This window comes from Ornithorhynchus anatinus, chromosome 17 (assembly GCF_004115215.2).
Source record: "Ornithorhynchus anatinus isolate Pmale09 chromosome 17, mOrnAna1.pri.v4, whole genome shotgun sequence".
In the NCBI taxonomy this organism is placed as follows: domain Eukaryota; kingdom Metazoa; phylum Chordata; class Mammalia; order Monotremata; family Ornithorhynchidae; genus Ornithorhynchus; species Ornithorhynchus anatinus.
The window spans coordinates 12,091,495-12,112,240 of NC_041744.1; the positions used below are offsets into that span (position 1 = coordinate 12,091,495).

At 41.4% G+C, this 20,746-nt stretch overlaps 1 protein-coding gene across 2 annotated transcripts in view; it reads left to right on the top strand.

Annotated features, from left to right (window-relative positions):
• CLTC (clathrin heavy chain) overlaps positions 1 to 19,222 on the top strand; it is a 70,885-nt gene extending 51,663 nt beyond the window's left edge. The window contains exons 15-33 of one of the 2 annotated variants that reach the window (XM_029082747.2): positions 1,635 to 1,760; positions 2,352 to 2,494; positions 3,713 to 3,947; positions 4,325 to 4,447; positions 4,549 to 4,694; positions 4,962 to 5,145; positions 5,972 to 6,164; positions 7,054 to 7,211; positions 7,408 to 7,572; positions 7,738 to 7,845; positions 7,930 to 8,097; positions 8,205 to 8,354; positions 8,459 to 8,590; positions 8,707 to 8,817; positions 10,009 to 10,179; positions 10,740 to 10,961; positions 13,100 to 13,120; positions 16,428 to 16,503; positions 17,786 to 19,222. In XM_029082747.2, coding sequence (XP_028938580.1) covers positions 1,635 to 1,760; positions 2,352 to 2,494; positions 3,713 to 3,947; positions 4,325 to 4,447; positions 4,549 to 4,694; positions 4,962 to 5,145; positions 5,972 to 6,164; positions 7,054 to 7,211; positions 7,408 to 7,572; positions 7,738 to 7,845; positions 7,930 to 8,097; positions 8,205 to 8,354; positions 8,459 to 8,590; positions 8,707 to 8,817; positions 10,009 to 10,179; positions 10,740 to 10,961; positions 13,100 to 13,120; positions 16,428 to 16,503; positions 17,786 to 17,910 — 2,757 coding nt within the window. In that variant the 3' untranslated portion in view covers positions 17,911 to 19,222. The remainder of the gene's footprint in view (positions 1 to 1,634; positions 1,761 to 2,351; positions 2,495 to 3,712; positions 3,948 to 4,324; positions 4,448 to 4,548; positions 4,695 to 4,961; positions 5,146 to 5,971; positions 6,165 to 7,053; positions 7,212 to 7,407; positions 7,573 to 7,737; positions 7,846 to 7,929; positions 8,098 to 8,204; positions 8,355 to 8,458; positions 8,591 to 8,706; positions 8,818 to 10,008; positions 10,180 to 10,739; positions 10,962 to 13,099; positions 13,121 to 16,427; positions 16,504 to 17,785) is intronic. The other variant, XM_029082748.2, reaches the window with a different exon arrangement.
• Positions 19,223 to 20,746: the final 1,524 nt, after the last annotated feature.

Genomic DNA, 20,746 nt, shown 5'->3' on the forward strand with positions numbered 1-20,746 from the left:
GTTACCTCATCTGTAAAATGGGGATGAAGACTGTGAGCTCCACGTGGGACAACCTGATTCCCCTGTGTCTACCCCAGCGCTTAGAACAGTGCTCGGCACATAGTAAGCGCTCAACAAATACCAGCATTATTATTATTATTATTATTATCTTAGCAGGCCTGTGGCAGAGCAGGGACTAGAATCTTGGTCTTTTGACTGCCAGATTATTAAATTAGAAAATAAAGGACCTGATGTTTCCCATAATTGAAACAAGTTATTTGAGGAAAACTTTGCCTTGTATTCCCCATTTTTAGATAGAAGATAACTTGATATTCCCACTGCTTGAAAGACTTTCCTTAATATAGATGAAACTAAACCTGCATATCTGATCTTCCATCATAAATTGGACATTTGCTTTGCTATTAAAAGCATGTTCACTTCCCCTGAAAATTAGCCTCTTGGTTATGCAGTTTTTATCGTAGTGTTTGATTTGGTACTCAACTCTAACTGGCCTGTTGAAGAGGTCGCCAGAGCTGCACATATCCAACTTGCAAAAACTGTATTTTGCTTTCCTTGACTGTCACTGAAGGAAAAAGTCCTATTTTTCATTCACTTGTATTTGAGCGCTTACTGTGTACAGTGCTCTGCACAAAGCTCTTGGGAAAGTACAATAAGCTGTGACATTTCCTGCCCACAACTCTGGCTTATGTCCTCAGCATACTTTACATTGAAGAATGGTAGTCAAACTGTATGTAAATAAATTCCTGATGGAAACTGTTGTTTCTTGTGCTGTTCCTTGTGTCTGTGAAATGTCAAGGACATGAACCAGGTAAATCTCCCAGTACAGGCCTCTTTCCCTGCCTGTCCTTAGCTTCTTTCATGTCAATTTGTATGTAGGATTTATATCCTGGGATGTGCAACCCTTGATCCTAACACAGCTTGATTACATAAGCAGACCCAATTGTCTAATGCTTACTCTGATCCGGTAGCAAAAATACTTTTCTCCATTTTTGCTACAGTGCATGGACTTCATGAAAAACACTGTTGTGAAATATACATAGCAAATAGATTTATCAAGTGATAACCCTGCAGCTGTAAAGGGGAGGGAGGAGGACCAAGAAATCTTCTTTGACAATGATGTGATCGTTCAAGGAGGCTAAAAAGGGGTTTTGTGGGTTTTATTTTTTTTGTGTGCATTTTTTGGTAATCCCAGGGTATTAATCCTGCACATGGAATACCAGTGCAGTTGCCAAATTCTAAAGCCTAGTTCTAAGTTTTTTAATTGTCATGTGGTTGTAAACTTGTCTTGTAGCTGTGGGTGGGAAGGGTCTATGATTGGCTTGCAGGTGGCTTTTTGAGAAAAAGGATTGTCCTAGTGGGTGAAAAATCCACAGATCACTTGACTATATGCTTGTTTCCAGGGATTGGGACTCTTCTCTTTCTCCCCTCTCCACCCTCCCTATTCCCTTCCCAAAGATAGGCACCAAATTAAGAAAGAACCTTCATGCTTCTCCAGGCAGTCTGACTTCAAGAATATCTATTTCTCATGACAGAATGTGCTCACCTGACACATTACCCATTGATTTTTCACTTAAGTGACATCAGTAGGTATAAAACTTAAGTGATCCAATTTTCCCGTATATGTTCTCTTTCAGGAAGCAAAGCTGACCGACCAGTTACCGCTTATCATTGTCTGTGATAGATTTGACTTTGTTCATGATTTGGTGCTCTACTTGTACAGAAATAACCTTCAGAAATATATTGAGATTTATGTACAGAAGGTAAGTACCATATTTCTCTGTCACCCCTGGGTAAACTACACTACACTCCCATTTAGAGTGTTGAAGCCAATACACTGAAGCCATAATTATATAAATTAAGGTAGCTAGGCTCTTTATTAAAAATGATGATTGTGAAGAACTGTGAACTAAACAAGGAGCCGGTGACCCCAACTGAAGCCTGAGCATACATAACTCTGGTTTTCCCCATGCTCCAAGTTACCTTGTAATTTCAATATGGTGCTGTTTGGTGTGGGGGGTTTTTTTCCTTTTATTTTGCTTTGTTTTTCCCTTATTAGCAGAACTGTCCAAGCAGGAAGAATCAATTAGGATGGGGGGGGAAAACCAAGCAGTATATTCCAAGTCCTAATCAGCTCACAGCATGTTCCTTAACAGAACTTGTCTTGCAGGGTAATTCAAGTCAGTAAAGTCTAGCACTGACTTCCTTAAAAAATACTTTTTAAAATCTACTCAAGTCTTCTACCTCATTTAAGTTTATAAAACATCCTTTTTGCTTTGCTTTGATTGATTTTTAAGGTGATGACTCCTTGGTATAGACTTGGATTCTAGAGAAAATAATCCATTCTTTTGTAGGTGAATCCAAGCCGGCTTCCTGTTGTTATTGGCGGGTTGCTTGATGTGGATTGTTCAGAAGATGTCATAAAGAACTTGATCCTAGTTGTGAGAGGTCAATTCTCTACTGACGAACTTGTTGCTGAAGTTGAGAAAAGAAACAGGTAAAAAGCCCCATTAGTTTCACAACTTTCCAAATCTTTGAACTAAAATATTTTAGCTTAAATTTGAGTTCTAGGAAGAAACACCTTTGATACTTGAAAAGATTCATTAGAGTTCAGTATTTTGGAAAGATGAACCGTATACACTGACAATAGCAGTAATAATGGATTTTATTAAACATTTACTATGTGTTAAGCCCTGGGGTAGATTCTAGATCGTCAGATCCCCTATGGGGCACACAGTCTGAGAAGGAGGGAGAACGGGTATTGAATACCCACTTTTGTAGATGAGGTAACCGAGGCCCAGAGAAGTGAAGTGACTTAGCGAAATTCACACAGCAGGCAAGTGTCAGAGCTGGGAGTAGAACCTAGGTTCTTTGACTCCCAGGCCCATTCTGTTGCTACTAAGCCACGCTGCTGCTAAATAGCCTGTTTGTTTACCCTGTTACTTAAACGTTTATTCTTCTATATATCACTTTTTTTTCCTCTTTCTACTTAAATTTTGTCTCCTGCTAGTAGTGCCTTTGAGAGCAGGAATTGTCTTCCAAAAGATGTATTTTCCCAAGTGCTTAGTACAGCTGTATACACACAAAGATTCACTAAATACTGTTGACTGATTAGGTTTCACAAAGTGAATTTGAGTAAATATTCTCCTTGTGTAGGTATTCCTAAAAAGCTGAAATGAATCATTTTCCCTAAAACCGTAACTTTCCTTTTGGAAACCCTTTAGACTCTGAATCCAGAATTTAGCCATATCTTTGGATTAGTTTACCCACCTTTTTTTTTTAATAGTAATCTATGTGGGAATAAATCTGACATCCATTTTAACCAAAAGTGTTCCTTTAGGTCATTTGCAGAGACTGAGTGGTGGCTAAAGGAAACATTCATATGCCTTGGAGGGTCAGAAGGCTTATTGAAATATTAAGTGACTGCAGCCTTCAGAAATTACCTAAAATGTTAAGTTGCATTGTTGAAGCCCAAGAAAGGTCCTAAATTGTGAAATCCACGAACCACTTAAACCTTTGCACTGCTTGACAGCCTTCCTGTATATAGCTGGCATTACACAAGGCATCAGGCAGAATTGTATCTAGACCAACCCAGGTTGTCCTCCTATCCACAGGGAAGGCAATTCCACAACATCCCTTAATGAAATCTCATCTTCCAAATGGATATCACAAATAGCAGTCTGTTTCCATCTCTTTGTCTTTCCTCTTCTCTTAGGTTAAAACTGCTTCTGCCTTGGCTAGAAGCCAGAATTCATGAAGGTTGTGAGGAGCCCGCTACTCACAACGCCCTAGCCAAAATCTACATCGATAGCAACAACAACCCAGAAAGATTTCTGCGTGAAAATCCATACTACGACAGTAGAGTTGTTGGGAAATACTGTGAGAAGAGAGACCCTCACTTGGCGTGTGTGGCTTATGAGCGTGGCCAGTGTGATATAGAACTTATAAATGTATGTATCCTAATTTTTTAAAAAAAATGTTTTTGCTTGCATAATATGAAAGTTTCATCTTCAAGTGGACCCATTTGGATCTACCCACTTAAAAATCAAAGATTAGCTTTAGGCAGTAGGAGAGTTTAGGAGGATGGACTTGGGAAGGATTAAGTCTGTGATTGTGTGTTTGTGTGTGCTGTTAGAGCTATTTTTTTAAGCCCCGTCCAGTTGATGAACCACTCTGTTAAGCCCTTTTTATGTATTTTTGAGATAATAGAATTTTATAAGTCAGACCCAAAAAAGTTGGTAGGAACAGTTTCTCAAGCTTTTATCTTCATTTTAGAGGTCACTGTGAAGACACACTAACGGATCTGTTTATCACCTCCCCAATGCAGGTGTGCAACGAGAACTCACTTTTCAAAAGTCTGTCCCGTTACTTAGTACGACGCAAAGATCCAGAACTTTGGGGCAGTGTGTTGCTGGAGAGCAATCCTTACCGGAGGCCTCTTATCGACCAGGTCATATTGTTTAATCTGTCAAATTCTTGGTATTTTTCTTTTTGTGATAACAATATCCTTTAGCCTGAACATCTTGTCCCTTATCTCCTTACCTTACACAGGTTGTACAGACAGCCCTGTCTGAGACTCAGGATCCCGAAGAGGTGTCCGTAACCGTCAAGGCTTTCATGACTGCAGACCTTCCCAATGAACTTATTGAACTGTTGGAGAAAATTGTGCTCGACAACTCTGTGTTCAGTGAACACAGGTATGCTTTTGTTCTCCGTGCCACCCCCTCCCAAACTCATGAATGTATTCCATTTGCAGCTTCACTGCAGTAATCTAAGATAATTATGCCCAAGTTACTTAATCCTTGCATATCATGTCAGTCACAAGGTAGTCAAGGTGTTTTTGAAGTTCATCAGTCTGTTTAGGGGTTTTGATACCCTTCCCGCAATAGTCTAGCCTTGCATTGTTCTACCTATTTCTGTTTCTTACCAGACATTTAGTCTCTCAAATCATTATCTTCTATTAGGAATCTGCAAAACCTCCTAATTCTCACGGCAATTAAAGCTGACCGAACCCGTGTCATGGAATACATCAACCGTCTGGATAACTACGATGCTCCAGATATTGCTAACATCGCCATCAGCAATGAGTTGTTTGAGGAAGCATTTGCCATTTTCAGGAAATTTGATGTGAACACTTCTGCTGTGCAGGTAAATCTTCAAGTAGCTTTGACAGTAATGCAGCAGTCCACAGTTCGGCCTCAAAAATTGAGGCAGTGGTCATCTTACCAGTTAATGACTCTTCAGTGTACTGTGCTCGGGCAAAAACCTTAGACCAGTGAGAGTCTAAGCAATATGGATGGATCTATCCATAGATCACAGAAGTGGTTGGCTGAGCCTGTTTGGGGTACACATTTTCCAAAGAAAGGGAACTTCCCTGTCTCTGGATCAACTGGAGATATTTTCCAAGTGGTCATGAGTAGTGCACCCTTTTGCAGCTTTCTTGAGTCTGGACATAGGCAGATGACCTCACCAAGAGGAGAGAACAGGAGAAGCAGTGTGGCTTAGGGATAGAACACAGGCCTGGAGTCAGAAGGACCTGAGGTCTAATGCTGGATTGGCCACTTATCTGCTCTGTGCCCTTGAACAAGTGACTTCCCTTCTCTGAGCCTGTTACCTCATCTGTAAAATGGGGATTGAGACTAGGAGCCGTAAGTCCAACCTGATTTGCTTGTATCCATCCTAGTGCTTAGAACAGTGCTTGGCACTTAGTAAGCACTAATTATTATTATTACTGCTGTCCCTCAACAGAGCAGAATGAACTTCAGGCAGGAGGTTACTGGGCTCATTGTGAATGGGCTGGCCACACTGGCTGATTGGTTAGCCTCTTTACTCTGCCAAGATAGCCTGTTGCCATATCCCATCCTCTGCAAGGAAGGCCCCAAACTTAGCCCAACAACTGGTACCCAAAAGGTACTTGAGCTGTTTTAAGGGCAGTGAGGTCAGTCTAACAATTGTCGTTAACCTGGTTTCCTAGGTCTTGATTGAACATATCGGGAATCTGGATCGTGCATATGAGTTTGCCGAGCGCTGTAACGAACCTGCCGTCTGGAGTCAACTAGCAAAGGCCCAGTTACAGAAAGGGATGGTGAAAGAAGCCATCGATTCTTACATCAAAGCTGACGACCCCTCATCCTACATGGAGGTTGTTCAAGCTGCCAATACTAGTGGTATGACACCTTACTTTTGATGACATTATAGTCTCAACTTCAAGATTTCTAGGCTTAGAGCCTTGGAGAAGGATGGGTATATGCCCTGTGTTCTGGTTTGTATGAATAAAGCTTAGCTGAGGAGGATGATTGTCCCTGTCCCTTGCTTCTCAGTCAGCCCTACCTGGGCCATCTTCTGGGCTGGAGAGCAGGCTGTTCAGACTGAATAACTTTGTTACTTTTTGTAGGATGTGCCTGTGAAGCAGGGACGTCGATTTGAAAGTGAATGAATAAATGACTTGTATTTTGGGAATTTGGGATACTGCTGATTTCCTACCTGACGGGAGAAAAGTCAAACTCTGTAACCTGAATGGGATATAGCAAAAATCTACATCTGTCAAAAGATTGCTAAACATGATCATTCTGTTCTAACAAGTCTTTGGTATTTGTAAACAAAATGCATCTGCTTAATTTGAAGCCATTCATGTAATGAGCTTGTCTACTTGAGGACCCCTGAGTCACTTAGTATTTGACAGAGGAAATGAAGAATGCTGTCTTCAAGGAGCAAGTCTTTTAGGGGCATAGGACAAAAAGTGGCCATAAATTATAGCAATATGTATACAGAAATGTTCAATACAGGCTGGGCCTGGACCTGTAAGTATGACTCAAGCCACAGGGCTGGAAGCAAGGAGAACTGGGTTCTAATCCCAGCTCTGCCACTTGGCTGCTGTGACCCTGGATGAGTCACGTAACTTTTCTAGGCTTTAGGATCTGCATCTTTAAAATGGGGATTTAAATGCCAGTTCTCCCTCCCCTTTAGATTGTGGGACAGAGACTATATCAGGTCCTATTCTTTTGTAGCTACTCTGGCACTTGGCAAATATAACTACCGTTCTTGTTTCGCCTGCAGGAAACTGGGAGGAACTGGTGAAGTATCTGCAGATGGCCCGTAAGAAGGCTCGCGAATCTTACGTGGAGACAGAACTGATCTTTGCTCTTGCTAAAACAAACCGTCTGGCTGAACTGGAAGAATTCATCAATGGGCCCAACAATGCCCACATCCAGCAAGTGGGTTTATTCTTTCAACTTATTGAAACTGATTTTAAAAAGTTTCTAATTTGAATATGTTTGGCGTGGCAGCTCGCTGAACCCTGAGAAAATGGTTGAAGAGGCACAATATGCTCATCTATTTCACTTCTCAGATTATATAACAAGTTTTTCAAAGATTGAGGTATGAGTAGTAATTTCAGATGTGTTCCCTTAGGTTGGTGACCGCTGCTATGATGAGAAAATGTATGATGCTGCTAAATTGTTGTACAACAATGTTTCAAACTTCGGTCGTCTGGCCTCGACTCTGGTTCATCTGGGTGAATATCAGGCAGCCGTTGATGGGGCCCGGAAAGCTAATAGCACTCGAACATGGAAGGAGGTATTTCCCCAACTCTTTGTAACTAAGCTCACAGTCAATTCAAGAATTCCTTGAAAATAGCTTTGTTTGTTTTTTTGTTTTTCTATTTATTAATGGATTTTCAAACCAAGTCAGGAGCCACATGCACACTTGAATACGAGTAATCAAGGAATCTTTGCCTTGCAGGTCTGCTTTGCTTGTGTGGATGGCAAAGAATTTCGTCTAGCTCAAATGTGTGGGCTTCACATCGTGGTTCATGCAGACGAATTGGAAGAACTCATCAACTACTATCAGGTAACGAACAGGGATATGTAATCCGCCCTGCGCATCTTGACACTTTGAGCCCACCACTGCTTAAACTTGACCTTCTGTCTTTAGGATCGTGGCTACTTTGAAGAGCTGATTACCATGTTGGAAGCAGCCCTGGGACTTGAACGAGCTCACATGGGAATGTTCACTGAACTGGCCATCCTCTACTCTAAATTCAAACCTCAAAAAATGAGGGAACACTTGGAGCTGTTCTGGTCCAGAGTGAATATCCCCAAGGTAATTAGTCCAAAATGAATTGGGCAGAATTAATTAAAACATAGTACCCTTGGCTGGCATTAACTGATAGTTAAACATTTTCTCCTTGGTTCTCCTCCCTTACGCAGGTGCTAAGAGCAGCAGAACAAGCTCATCTTTGGGCAGAGCTGGTGTTTCTGTATGACAAGTACGAAGAATATGATAATGCTATAATCACTATGATGAATCATCCAACAGATGCGTGGAAGGAAGGTCAATTTAAAGATATTATCACCAAGGTACTGGAGTATTAATAATTTGAAATTTTAAATCTGGAAAACTTGAGGACCCCCCACCCCCCACATCTTGTTTGTAATACACTTATTATTGCTTTCTCAACCAGGTGGCCAATGTGGAACTCTACTATAGAGCAATACAGTTCTATCTAGAATTCAAACCTCTGTTACTAAATGATCTGCTGATGGTACTTTCTCCACGGTTGGATCATACTCGTGCTGTCAACTATTTCAGTAAGGTAACCAGCTTTTTCTTGGCTCTCGGGAAAGGCTCCTCGGCTCTTGAAGCTTCTCTGATTGTACTTTACCTAAAGCTAAAGGTATGCTATTACTAACCTCATATTTTGGTTCAAAGGTTAAACAGTTGCCACTGGTCAAACCGTACTTGCGCTCAGTTCAGAACCATAACAACAAATCTGTGAATGAGTCTCTGAATAACCTGTTCATTACAGAAGAAGATTACCAGGTAAAAAACATTGTTTTTGTTCCTCTTCTTGGAGAAAAAAAAAATAGTCAAGCACTCAAAGCCAAAATATTCCGGTGAAACACTGTCTCTATCCAGCAAGGGTGTCTCAGACAGATGTTCCTGGGAAGAAAAAAAAAGGCATTCATCTGGGAAGCCTGTAGCTTTATTACTTTGCAGTTTCAAAGGATAAATTGTAAAATGTGACACAACCTGTTCCAACTTGGGAATTTAATGCTGGTGCCAGTTGTCGTGAGCAAGTGCATGCCCAGGTGGCTTGTCTAAAGTTAACAAAATGTAATTTTTCAATATCAGAGCTGCCCAGAAGGATGCCCTGGTCACCCAGAGCTCTACTTACTACCTTCACCTAATTGTCCTTACAAACTGGCTCCGTCTTGCCCAGCTACCTTTCTATAAACCCAAATTCCCAAGAAACAGGAAATGGAGGCAGCTAGTTGTTAAACCTGGTACTTGGTGGAGTAGTAACTCATTTTCTTGTCTCCAGACCTGGGCTGTCTGGGACTTTGAGTGTGTGCTAGGGTGGGTATGGCTTAGAAGCTCTAGAGACGAAACTATTGTGTGAGAGAACAAATTGTGCAAATGTCACAACCAGATTGAGTAACATGGCCGAACGCTTATGGTGTTGAGTACCTCTAGACTGGCTGCTTCTTTTGGGAGGGGAATGTCTACACCTCTGCTGTATTGTACTCTCCCAAGTACTTTGCACAGTGCTCTGCATACAAATGCTTTTGAGTGCTGTGTGCGCAGTAAGTGGTCAGACACCCTTAGGATACGTTCCTTATTCCATATTAAACCCTTATAATCCTTGTCTAATTTCCTTCCTTCTGTCTATTTTTGGTGTCTACTTTTATTGTACTCTCCCAAATGTTTAATACAGTGCTCTGCACATAACTTTTGCCTGTTCAAAGATAAATTCATTGATTGTACCTCTACCAATGGGATGGACTATGAGTTTCATTTTAGCATTTCACCACCCTCTCTAAAAAGCTGTTTGAATTCTGTTTTAAAGGTGGAAGAAATGGAACTAAAAAGGAATTGACATGTCAATTTGTGGTGGCTCTGGTTAGGATTTCAGTTGTTACAATTAATTAGCATTACTTGACCAGTTCCCCAATAGGAAGTTAACATCAGGCCGATACTTTCTAGGCATTAATTTTTTGGCTCTTCCTTAAGGCGCTGCGGACATCAATAGATGCCTATGACAACTTTGACAATATTTCCCTTGCTCAACGCCTGGAAAAACACGAGTTGATAGAGTTCAGAAGAATTGCCGCATATCTCTTCAAAGGCAACAATCGCTGGAAACAGAGTGTAGAACTGTGCAAAAAGGATAGGCTTTACAAGGTAAGCGTGTGTGGAGAATGTGGTTAAAAAACCCCTTGTAGGTCCGTAAGGTGTCCTCCCCCAAAAAGCTTCAACTGGTCACCCAATATGTGACCAGCAGTCTGACACCCAAAGTGTGTCCTTTTGAAACGCCTGCCTCCGAGGAGAAGACTTTAGAAACCTTCACTTGGGGGAGATGAAAGCATCCTATATATATTGAGCTGCTGTGCTCTGGAGCAGTTCTCTCCACAAAGCATCAGAAAGATGGTGGAATAAATGGTTTACTTGGAAAGTGCACCTTCCAGGGTAATACCCAAACTTAAAATTCTCAAGGCAAAGAATCCCTTTCCATTTGAGTGGGAGAGGAGGTTGAACCATAGATTATCCAACTCAGTGTTCCAGTAAGATTAATAGGAAATGGGACTTAGCTAATTTCAGGTTAAATCCCAAGAATTCTGTCTAGAGCACTGTTTTCCGTCCCAGTGTAAGCCTTGAATTGCTTTTCTGGGCCACCTTGGCGGTTATTTTGAGGACTCTGGCAAGAATGGATTAACCCCAGGCTCTTTTCATCCCCTCGATAGGATGCGATGCAGTATGCCTCCGAATCGAAAGATACAGAGTTGGCAGAAGAGCTCCTGCAATGGTTTTTACAGGAAGAAAAGAGAGAATGCTTTGGGGCTTGTCTCTTCACCTGTTATGATCTTTTAAGGCCAGATGTTGTCTTGGAAACTGCCTGGAGGCATAATATCATGGACTTTGCCATGCCCTACTTCATTCAGGTCATGAAGGAATATTTGTCCAAGGTAATGATTGTCTATTTCTAGCAGTAACTAACGGACTTTCTGGCAAATGTGTGATCTCCTTATGTACAGCTCAATCTCAGGTGAGCGCACCCTCTGAGATTTCATTTATCAAAACACAACCACACAGTAGCTAACTCCTATTACAAAGCCAGTTGTTTCCAGGACGTGCCTTATTTGTGCCCAAGGACTAGAAAGGAGTCTTCCAACTTCTCTCCGGTTTCCCTCAAGTTTAAATTTCTTCAGAATCAAACACTAAGGAAACCGCTCAGGCTTCCAGTAGGATTGAGAGGTAAAAACCCACCTTGTTGCGGGCACTGGCATTCCTGGCCAAAACACAGTGTTTCAGTGCAATTTGGTTAGAATATAATGGAGGAAGGAGGGGGAAAATACTTGTAATGGGGCCATAAACTGATTGAAGTGTGATGCAGCTCCCTTAAGGAGTGCTTTTAAAAGCTTGCTTCATTTGGCTCTGAGGATCCTCATAGCAGTGCTGGGTCAGTGGTTCCTTGGCATTCGATTAAGAATCAATATTGAGCACTTACTCCAATGTATACCACAAACAATGCGCATTAAACAGTGTGCACTGTTTAGGTACCTGTGTGGTACTAATGAACTATCTGTACAATGGGAGACAGGGCAAAGTGCTTGAAACAAGCCCTTTTTTTGTTTCCACAATTCTTTAGATTTTTCACCTGGGGTTCCTGGTGCCGTAATGTTGGAAGGGAACAGTGTATTTTCAGTTATTTTCAAACTGTCTTCTTAATGGCTGACAATATATTGTGTGTATATCTATACAAAAAAAAAATACATAATCTTTTTTGGATTGCACAGTTCACAGGAATACAGCCTACCCCAATTGGAGTAGTGCCTGTCTTGTAATTCAGGTTTTAGTGTTAAAAGACAGATTTTAGGGAATTGCAGAGTTGTCCTAATCTGCTGTTAACCTTCAGTCTCTTTTTTTTAAGTAATTTTTTTTAAATAGCAGTTTGTGACCCATAATATTTTTGCTATTCTATTTATCAAGTACTGTTGTAATAATAATATTGGTTTTGGTTAAGCACTGCACTAAGCAGTGGTGTAGATGCAAATAATCAGGTCCCACCTGGGACTCAGGAGGAAGAACAGGTGTTGACTCACCATTGTGCAGATGAGGGAACTGAGGCACAGAAGTGAAGTGACTTGCCTAAAGTCCCACAGCAGACAAGAGGCAGAGCCAGAATTAGAACCCAGGTCTTCGGACCGTGAGCCATGCTGGCTGTCTTTTGTACCATTAAAGTTAGCCTGGGCTGCAACATTCCACAAGTGTTTGTTTCAGAAAACTTATGGTAGCTGCCCATGTCACTCAAAGACCTTTCATTCTCTAGCTGGCTATATTAAGACCAGAGGAATCTCTCCACCATCTCCCCCCTTATTTTTCTGCTGTTCCTACCTTCCTCTTCCTCTTTCTCCTCCCCACCCCCAGCTTCCCACAGAATTTCTCAGGCGGGAAAACACCAAGAATTTTTAGTGTTCAGAACATTCTCCTTTTCCACCCCTTTGCTCTCACCACACAGCATTTTTTTTCTGACCACCTGTTGTCTGACTCAGGTGAGACCCACCTGAACCCATGTCCCCAGAGAAACACAGATGCTTCACATGTGCAGTTTAGTCTCTAAGTATAAGAACTTCCTAGGGCTCTGTACCTGATCTCTTCTTTGTCAGACCACTGTCACAAATAGCTTGTAATTTAGCCGGTGAGATTAACCCTTGCTAAATCTATTCTGCTATGAAAGTGAGAAGTATATTGAGTAGGAAAATATTTGTTTTCTTTAAATCACACAAACTCCTCCATCCTAAAATGCTTCATGGTTCTTTTGGTGATGTGACTCTAAATGCTGTTAAATTAAGTACCCGAAGTTTACTGTGGACTGCTGCCTTGCAGACTTAATTTCCTCTGAACTTTGGCAAAAAATGTTTGTAAAATTGTAGAAATTGACCTAACTCCAATTTGCTTCAAGTGTGCCCTTTGTTTTCCCTTCTCGTACCTTTTTAAGTCGTGAATTATTTCTTCCCTAAACCTTTGTTGCTGATTCTACCTTTTTTATGCTAAATACGGAATTTGATTTTTTCTAAGCTGCACCTTCTGAATTCCTTTGCAGGTTGATGCAATAAAGGAAAAGGTGAAAGTTGATTCTTTTCCATCTTTAAGTCTGGAGGACTAAGTCTAAGAAATCTGCATGATTTTTTTTCCCCTTCCTACCTCTTCTACACTGCTGCTGCTGCTTTTTTCCCCCCTCCCCTCCAACAAAATTTCACTAAAGCCTCTGCAAGTCCTTTAAAACATAACTACAATAGAGCTGTAGGACATCAGTAGATGTTTGCTACTAATCAGCTAATAGACTTTTAGGAAGGGCAGGAGGCTAATCAGTAGTTGGTTCACAGTCTCTAAAAACTGAAGATGTGAGTTGCTTCCATGAACACAAAAGTCTTGGGAGAATTGTATCAGGACGCCGGGAGCGTCGAAGGATTTTCTTTGTGAAATGTGTAAGGTCAAATTCAACAGCTTATGGCGTAGTGTTCTGAAGTGGAAGCCAACATAACGAACAAGAATTCACATGCCTTTTTTTCCTTCTGTACACTAAACGACTGTGATCCAGTTCCTGATCTCTTGATTCTTACTAATTTTTTTGCTGAAAGTAGACAGAAGAGATACTAGCTGCTTCCGAAGAGACTTTCCTCATGTTTCTCCAGGTATCCAGTTCTTATGGTGCTGGTCTATTCTTGAGAAGCTTAAAACCCCATCTATATTTTACTAAGCGGGGAGTGTCTAGCTTGCCGTACCTGGTCGTTGAGCCAATGTGAACTTACCTTAATGACATACCAAAGCAATGTTAACCGCTACCTTCTATAACAAGGCACACCTCTGAAACCTCCCCTCAGCTCGACCCGATTCACTACCAGTCGGCTTGTCTGCAGGGAAGGTCAAATCGAGTCTGTCGTTTCTGGCTCTCGATCCCTTCACCGGACGGGACTGGGATACTCTACGTTAACTCGAAAATCGGGGTTCAGAGGGCTCAAATTTGGAAAGAATTAGGAGAACCGTGCCTCTGGCGCGTTGAACCAAAATGGAGTCACCACTGGAACGTAGCGATAACCTGAGTAAAACACATTGTGTGTGAGGCCCTTCAGCAGCTAGTAAGCAAGGCAGTAAGAAAGCGTGTGTGTGAAAACCAGGTAATTGAACTGCAGTGTATGCATTGTTTAAACCGAGCATGTACAACAGTCATTGCGATTACATCACACTACTTCTTAAACTCGAAAGCATTGCTGTGGGCTGTGTGTGTTTTCTTGGGAGCCTGTTTGGCAGTAGTCATCTTCAGATCTCACTCTCGCTTCAGTACTTTTGCCTCTTTTTCATGCACACATACACCGAAATAACTGACTGCATGGTAACTTTGCCTCTGCAGCTTTTTGCAGTCTTTGTGGAAAAGCCTTTTAAACTTTTTTCAAATAGCAAGGTTGGAACTGAACCCAGTGACAAGTTGACTTGTAGATTTTATTCAAGGATCAGAAACTTTTGTTACAGCTCTTTAACAAAAGCTTGTGTCGAAACACTAAACTAAACGTGCTCTGCTTTTTCCTTTTGTTGCTGTCGGAGCAATCGAAACTGGGTCAGTGTAAAGAAATTGGATATTTTAAAACACATTCTGTACCAGAGGCTGTCCCAACGTATGGAAAACCTCAACTTTTTTTGGCTTAGCTGATGATGCTACCCTATCAATATTCCTCTTTCCCTTGCCAAGCTTGTCTGTCTATGCTTAGGTATTTTGACGTTCCCTACTCTCTTAGTCTTCCATTATCCCTTTGGTAGGAACTATTTGCTGGATATTTCACCTGAATATCAATTTAGGGGTCTGACCTGGAATCTAAATCTCTCTGGTGATATGACTGACCACTAATGGATAAGTTGCTGTGTAAAATATTCCATGTGACCGGATTGAGTGAATGGGCAGGTGGGGATAGAATTGTCTTATTGCTGTACTTCTGCTTTGGCTCACTCCAGTGTAGGTGGTGGAAATGGAAAACTTTGTGGCTCTTTTAGCAACCCTTAAATACACTAATTGCCTTGGTTTTTAGGGTAATTGGGACACGCAGGTTCTAGGTAACAAGAGCGAGTCCCCTGCTTCCTGAGAACATTTTTCTTTCTCGGTGAAACACCTTCAGATGGGCATGAGAACCTTCTGACCAAGTTTAAGAGTCTTTGGGTTATCTGATCCTTCAGTTAAGCTGATAAAATGGTTTGTAGTTTAAGGTAATACAAGATTATTGGTTATGAACTTTAGGAAATCAAGCATTGTGGAGTCAGGCGCTGGGTCTATCTAGCCACCGGCTGAGTTTTCTTTGCTTTGAAGGATGAAAGGCTAATTATCTCCATCACGAAGTCTGAGGCTAGCTTTTAGCGACTCCCACCTTTTTCAGCAACTTATCATGTCTTGGCAGTATTTCAGCTAGTTTTTGGGGTATTTATTTATTTTTTTGTTATTGCCTGTTACTCCTCCCCCCCCTTCCTTCCTCCCCCTTTTCCCCTACCACCCCTGCCAAGATTAACAACCTTAGAGCGTTTTTTCTACAACACCAGGATTGAAAGACTGGTCTAAGTTCCTAAGATGAAAAGAAATAAATTCATACCACGGAAGGGGTTTAGCAGGCACTGCTAGGCTCTAAAAGAAAAGTTGTTTGAGATCAACCCTAACATAGAAAAATCCTCAAAACTGAGTAGTCTCTACTTCCCCACACTTATTGCTTCCATATTAGAGTAGCTAGTGTTCGTTCCTGTACCTTCCTCTCTTTCGTAAAGCACATTTGGCATACCCGATAGCTTTGGGCAGAATCTGTTCATCGTTACCATGCTGAATAAGGACTGCATTGCATTATCAAGCACAGCCAGGTGTTTAAAACAGAACTTAAAATATGCTTCTTTGGGCTTGAAAACACAAATGAGGACTCTGGTCTGTCAGCCGAGCTGCCCACTGATGGAAAACTCACATCTGCCCAATGACTATTGAATTTGCCAAATTAGCAAACTTAATTCTGAGGGTGCAACACCAAAGATCTGATTTATCAGCATCCTTGTTCGTCCCCACCTCCTCTCCTCCCACCAGCTAAAGGAATATCAGTTGATCAGTGACTCCCTCTCCTTTTTCTCCTTCCCTCCAGCTGTCCTAGCATGCCCAGTTTTAGCCTGGCGTGAGCTTCTGTGGCAGTTATAAATCTCTCCTCAGAGGGTTTATAACCATGCTGAAAACAACCCTGACTGAAGTATATGACCATCACCAATTGACTTTGCAGAGGTCTGAGAATGTGTTCTTACTAGTCCGTTTTTGTTTGACAGTATTTAACAAACTAAGGCTTTTCCACTTTCTGCCAGAAAAATAGGTGTACGAGGTTTTAGACGTTTTAAAACTGCAGTATTTCTTCCCCCGCCAGGTGGATAAACTGGATGCCTCTGAGTCTCTGAGAAAAGAAGAGGAGCAAGCTACTGAGACCCAGCCTATTGTATATGGTAATATTTCTTGTTAATCTCAAAGCGTGGGGCCTAATCCCATTACAGCTATCAGCCAATCTACCAGAGGAATTCAGCTTTGAATAATATTAGCAGTAGCATTTAAGTGCTTAGTTTGCAAAATACTGTACTAAGTGCTGGGAGAGAATTCGCAGGTGAGGTTACTAACAGAGCCCAAGTGTACCAAACAAAAAGTTAAGCAATGTTACCTGTGAACTTTTTCTAGAATCTTTAGGTGACCAGACGAGTACCATCTGGCTGGGGAAGTTTATAGCTTAACTCCTAAAATCCTAACCGTTCATATGAAGCTGAAATTTGAGTTGATTTGATAGTAGTTATGAGCTGCTTTTTATACTTGGCACCAACCATCTGAGGGATGAACATCCCAATTTGAATACTTTGGTAAACAAAAACAGGTATCTCCTTGAGCAGCTAAACTGTTGTGCCTTTCACCTGCTAGGTTTATTGATTTAGGTTATTCCCCGGGTAAAATCTTTCTACAATGATGTAATTTTAAGCCCGGATAGTAGTATATTCTAAGCTACTTGTGGACACGGAACGTGCCTAGCAACTCTGCTGTACTCTCCCAAGCGCTTAATAGATATATTGGGAGCATCTTGTAGTAATGTTCTACTGGCATTCACCTTTACTGTTACAAATCATTCCTCCAGACTTTAGGTTGCTGGTATGTAATGCCATAGGAAATAATTTGTCTTCAGGGGCAAATTTTTTTGTGTGTGTGTACATATAGTTTGGGTGGGGAGGAGAGGGGTAGGGGAGGTTTTTTAAAATTTTTTGTGGGGGGTTGGTTTTTTTGTTTATGTTTGGGCAGTGGTATCTATGAACACCAGGTATCATCCTCCCAGTGGAATTAGCATATCTCATATTTCAAAATATCACCCTTGAGAAGTCTGGCACTTCCATCACCTCTTTGCCACATTCTTTGTAGAATGATGCAAACTATTTTCCTTGGCTAGAAACAGTTCAAAGGATTCACAACCTGACTTTTATGTCTAAGCTCTAGAGTGCAAGCTCGGTGGGCAGTGAATGTGTCTGCCACACTGTCTCCATGGTACTCTCCCAAGCGCTTAGTACAGTGTCTGTGCACCGCCAGTGCTCACTAAATCCAATTGGCTGGTAAGGGTCTGGCTTGAATTCAGGAACCCCCAAATTCCTGATACCCCCAAACGATGAGGATTTTCCAACTTCTTCTCAAAGCAGACGTCTTGTCGATGCCTAATCTCGTCTCCGCTTCTCTCCTCCCTCCCCTGGCTTACTCTAGGCCAGCCGCAGTTGATGTTGACAGCAGGACCCAGTGTTGCTGTTCCTCCACAAGCACCTTTTGGCTATGGCTACACCGCCCCTCCCTATGGACAGCCACAGCCTGGTTTCGGATACAGCATGTAATGTGGAAAGCTGACTGCAAGCTGGCTATTTTATTATGGAAACTCCACCGTCCCTACCTGCTTTTCAGTTCATTACAGGGGGAAAAAAAAAAAGCAACAGAGTTTTGCTTCATGTTCTTGTAACCTTTGTTTCATGAAGGACTATTTTTTTTTTCTAGCACAAACTTGGATCACCTTTGTTTAAACCTCTATTTCACATTCCATGTCATCCTAAGAGTTTTCAAAAGGGGAATAGTCGAAATGTTCACGTGGGCTCTCTTCCTCTCCCCCTCCCTCCTTTGCAGAACTGCTTCTTAACATTCAAACAGTCTGTTGTGAAGACCCCGATTTGCACTCTGTAGTGTTAAAACTCTAATATTGAATCTCTTAAATTCAGTGTATGTGAGCAGCTTACAATACGTACCGTCTAAATGCATTTAAGTCTCATTGTATATTCGAAGAAAAGCTAAGCAAAAATATTGGTATATGACCACGCAAGACTGCCAATGCCAACAGACAACACTAATGGGCTTATCTTACACTGGTTGGATTGCATAGCTCTTCAGGTGATTATTTTAAAATGCATACAGACAACCTTGCCTGATCTTTTTTTTTTTTTAAATGAGCAAAAGTTCCCCTAACCTATGCAGGTTTTCCAGTTATGCATATAGAAAATGCTAGTGTGTTTTGCTCACTCCATATGTAACAGATGCCCTTTTGTTGTGCTGTATCCTGTGCTTTTTTTTTTTTTTTTTGTGGGACCATTCCATTGAGGAACAAAGTGCACCATGATTCCAATCTGTGTGTATTTACTAACCCTTCCCTAAGGTTTGTGTATGTTGGATATTGTGGTGTTTTAGATCACTGAGTGTACAGAAGAGAGAATTCAAACAAAATACGGCTGTTCAGTTTTGTGCAATTTGAAATTACTCAAATTTAAAATAAATCACTGGACTGTGGACATCCTGTATAGTGGTATAGTTTTATGTATCTTCCAAACTTAACACAAGCCAGACCAAAAAAAAAATGGAGTTGTTTGGTTAGGAATTGAGGCAGTGATGAAGATTAAGATTGGCGTTAGGGTTGGGGAGTGGGAGATGGAATACAGGATTCAGCATTTGCATCGTATTTTCCTGTAACTCAAGGTACTGTACAATTTAAAGAACAAAGCACTGCGGCAGTTGACTATTTCAGTCATTTACAGAATCTTCACTGAGTGATTCTTTAGGTTTGTATCCAAGTGTTTCAGTTAATTTGATAAATCATGTGTAGGTATGTTAAGTTGCCTTAATATATTAGCTTCAAATAAAAATGACTTAAATGTTTGACTCGAACAGCGTTCTCCATTTGAACCTTTTTAAACTTGCCTGCTGGTTATGTTGTACTCTCCCACATGCTTAGAATAGTGTTCTGCACATAGCATTGATTGAAAACCTTGTTCATTCTTAGCTCTTAAAGGAAAGGATACAGACCATAATGCATTTAAGCAATAATGCCAAGGGCAAAAATTCTGTACTTGGGTGATTGTAGGAGAGTAGACTATGCCAGTGCTTTGGATTCAACTCCCTTTTATATTAGCATTTCAAAGCAAGGGACCTTAAAGGTATTTTTTTTTTCTGGCCTGAAACCAGATGGTGTTTGAACCAGAAATAATTAATGATAGTGGGTTCCTGGAGGCCTGGGGTAGAGCACCCTAAACAGAAACATAAGATAACGTTAGGAGTGCCAACATGAGTACTCAAGGAATGGTTCCATTCTAGGCAACAGAGCTCACAGCTTGCTATCGGCTGAAGATTTAAGATGGTTACATTGTCAGCAAAGCAGTTATTTTGGTCTCAAATCCAGTTCATCCTTGCTGATATTGACTCACCAGCAGACTCAAAAGCTGGCCAAGAGGTGAACGGAGGCACGTTTTGTAGCATCTAGCATAGCTTCAGCTAGGAATTGGTGTGGTCTAGCAGAGGTGTAGAAGGAAGGTTGAACTTGGGGTAAACCCTCATCATCTGAACTTCCCTCTGGCCTCCATTTCCTTCAAAGACCAGCTAGCTACAGGTGAGGTAAGTCAGCAAAGAAGTCGCCCGTTCTCTTTAGGTCACTAACTCTTCCAAATGGAAAAAAAATAGACTTGAAGCCACAGTAGAAACTTATTCCTGGCTATTCATGTTAAGTATATGCTGGGAGACCTTGGCCCAGCAGCAGAGGTTTCCAAAGCCAGTGATTGGTGGTCACCGTTCTTCTAATGTCTCTGACCAGATATTAAACGTAGCCATAGAGATGAGGAATGGTATGGCCTAGTGAAAAGAGCACAAACCTGGGAGTCCAGAGGACCTGGGTTCTAATCCCAGTTCTGCCAGTTGATTAGTGTGAGATTGGGCAAGTTACTTGACTTTTCTGTGCCTGTTCTCCTTCCTCCTTACTGTGAGCCCTTTGTGGGACAGGTACTCTGATGAAGTTGTACCTACCCCAGCTCTTAAGAGTGTTTGACACTAAGTGCTTAACAAATACCATTAAAAAAAAAAAGTTATGACTGCTCAATGTTCTTGCTAATTACGGGCTTTCTGAACAGTATTGGCAGCATTGACGTAGCTGCTTTGAATTCTGCCTAAAGGACAGTATCCCTTTCTGCAACTTTATGGAGTTTGAACTCTTGCTATAGGATGGGTATCGGAGCAGTGCTAAACTCAGGGGCCAGAAAATATGCTACTACCACTTGAGGCTACATCCGTCTCTTCAGCCGAAATGGGAAAGAGACTTAACTCACACAGTTGCAGTGTTTGTAAGCACTTATTAACATATCATTATCACTTCCACTTTGCAGATAAGGGAACAGAAGCACAGAAGTTGAATGACTTGTCCAA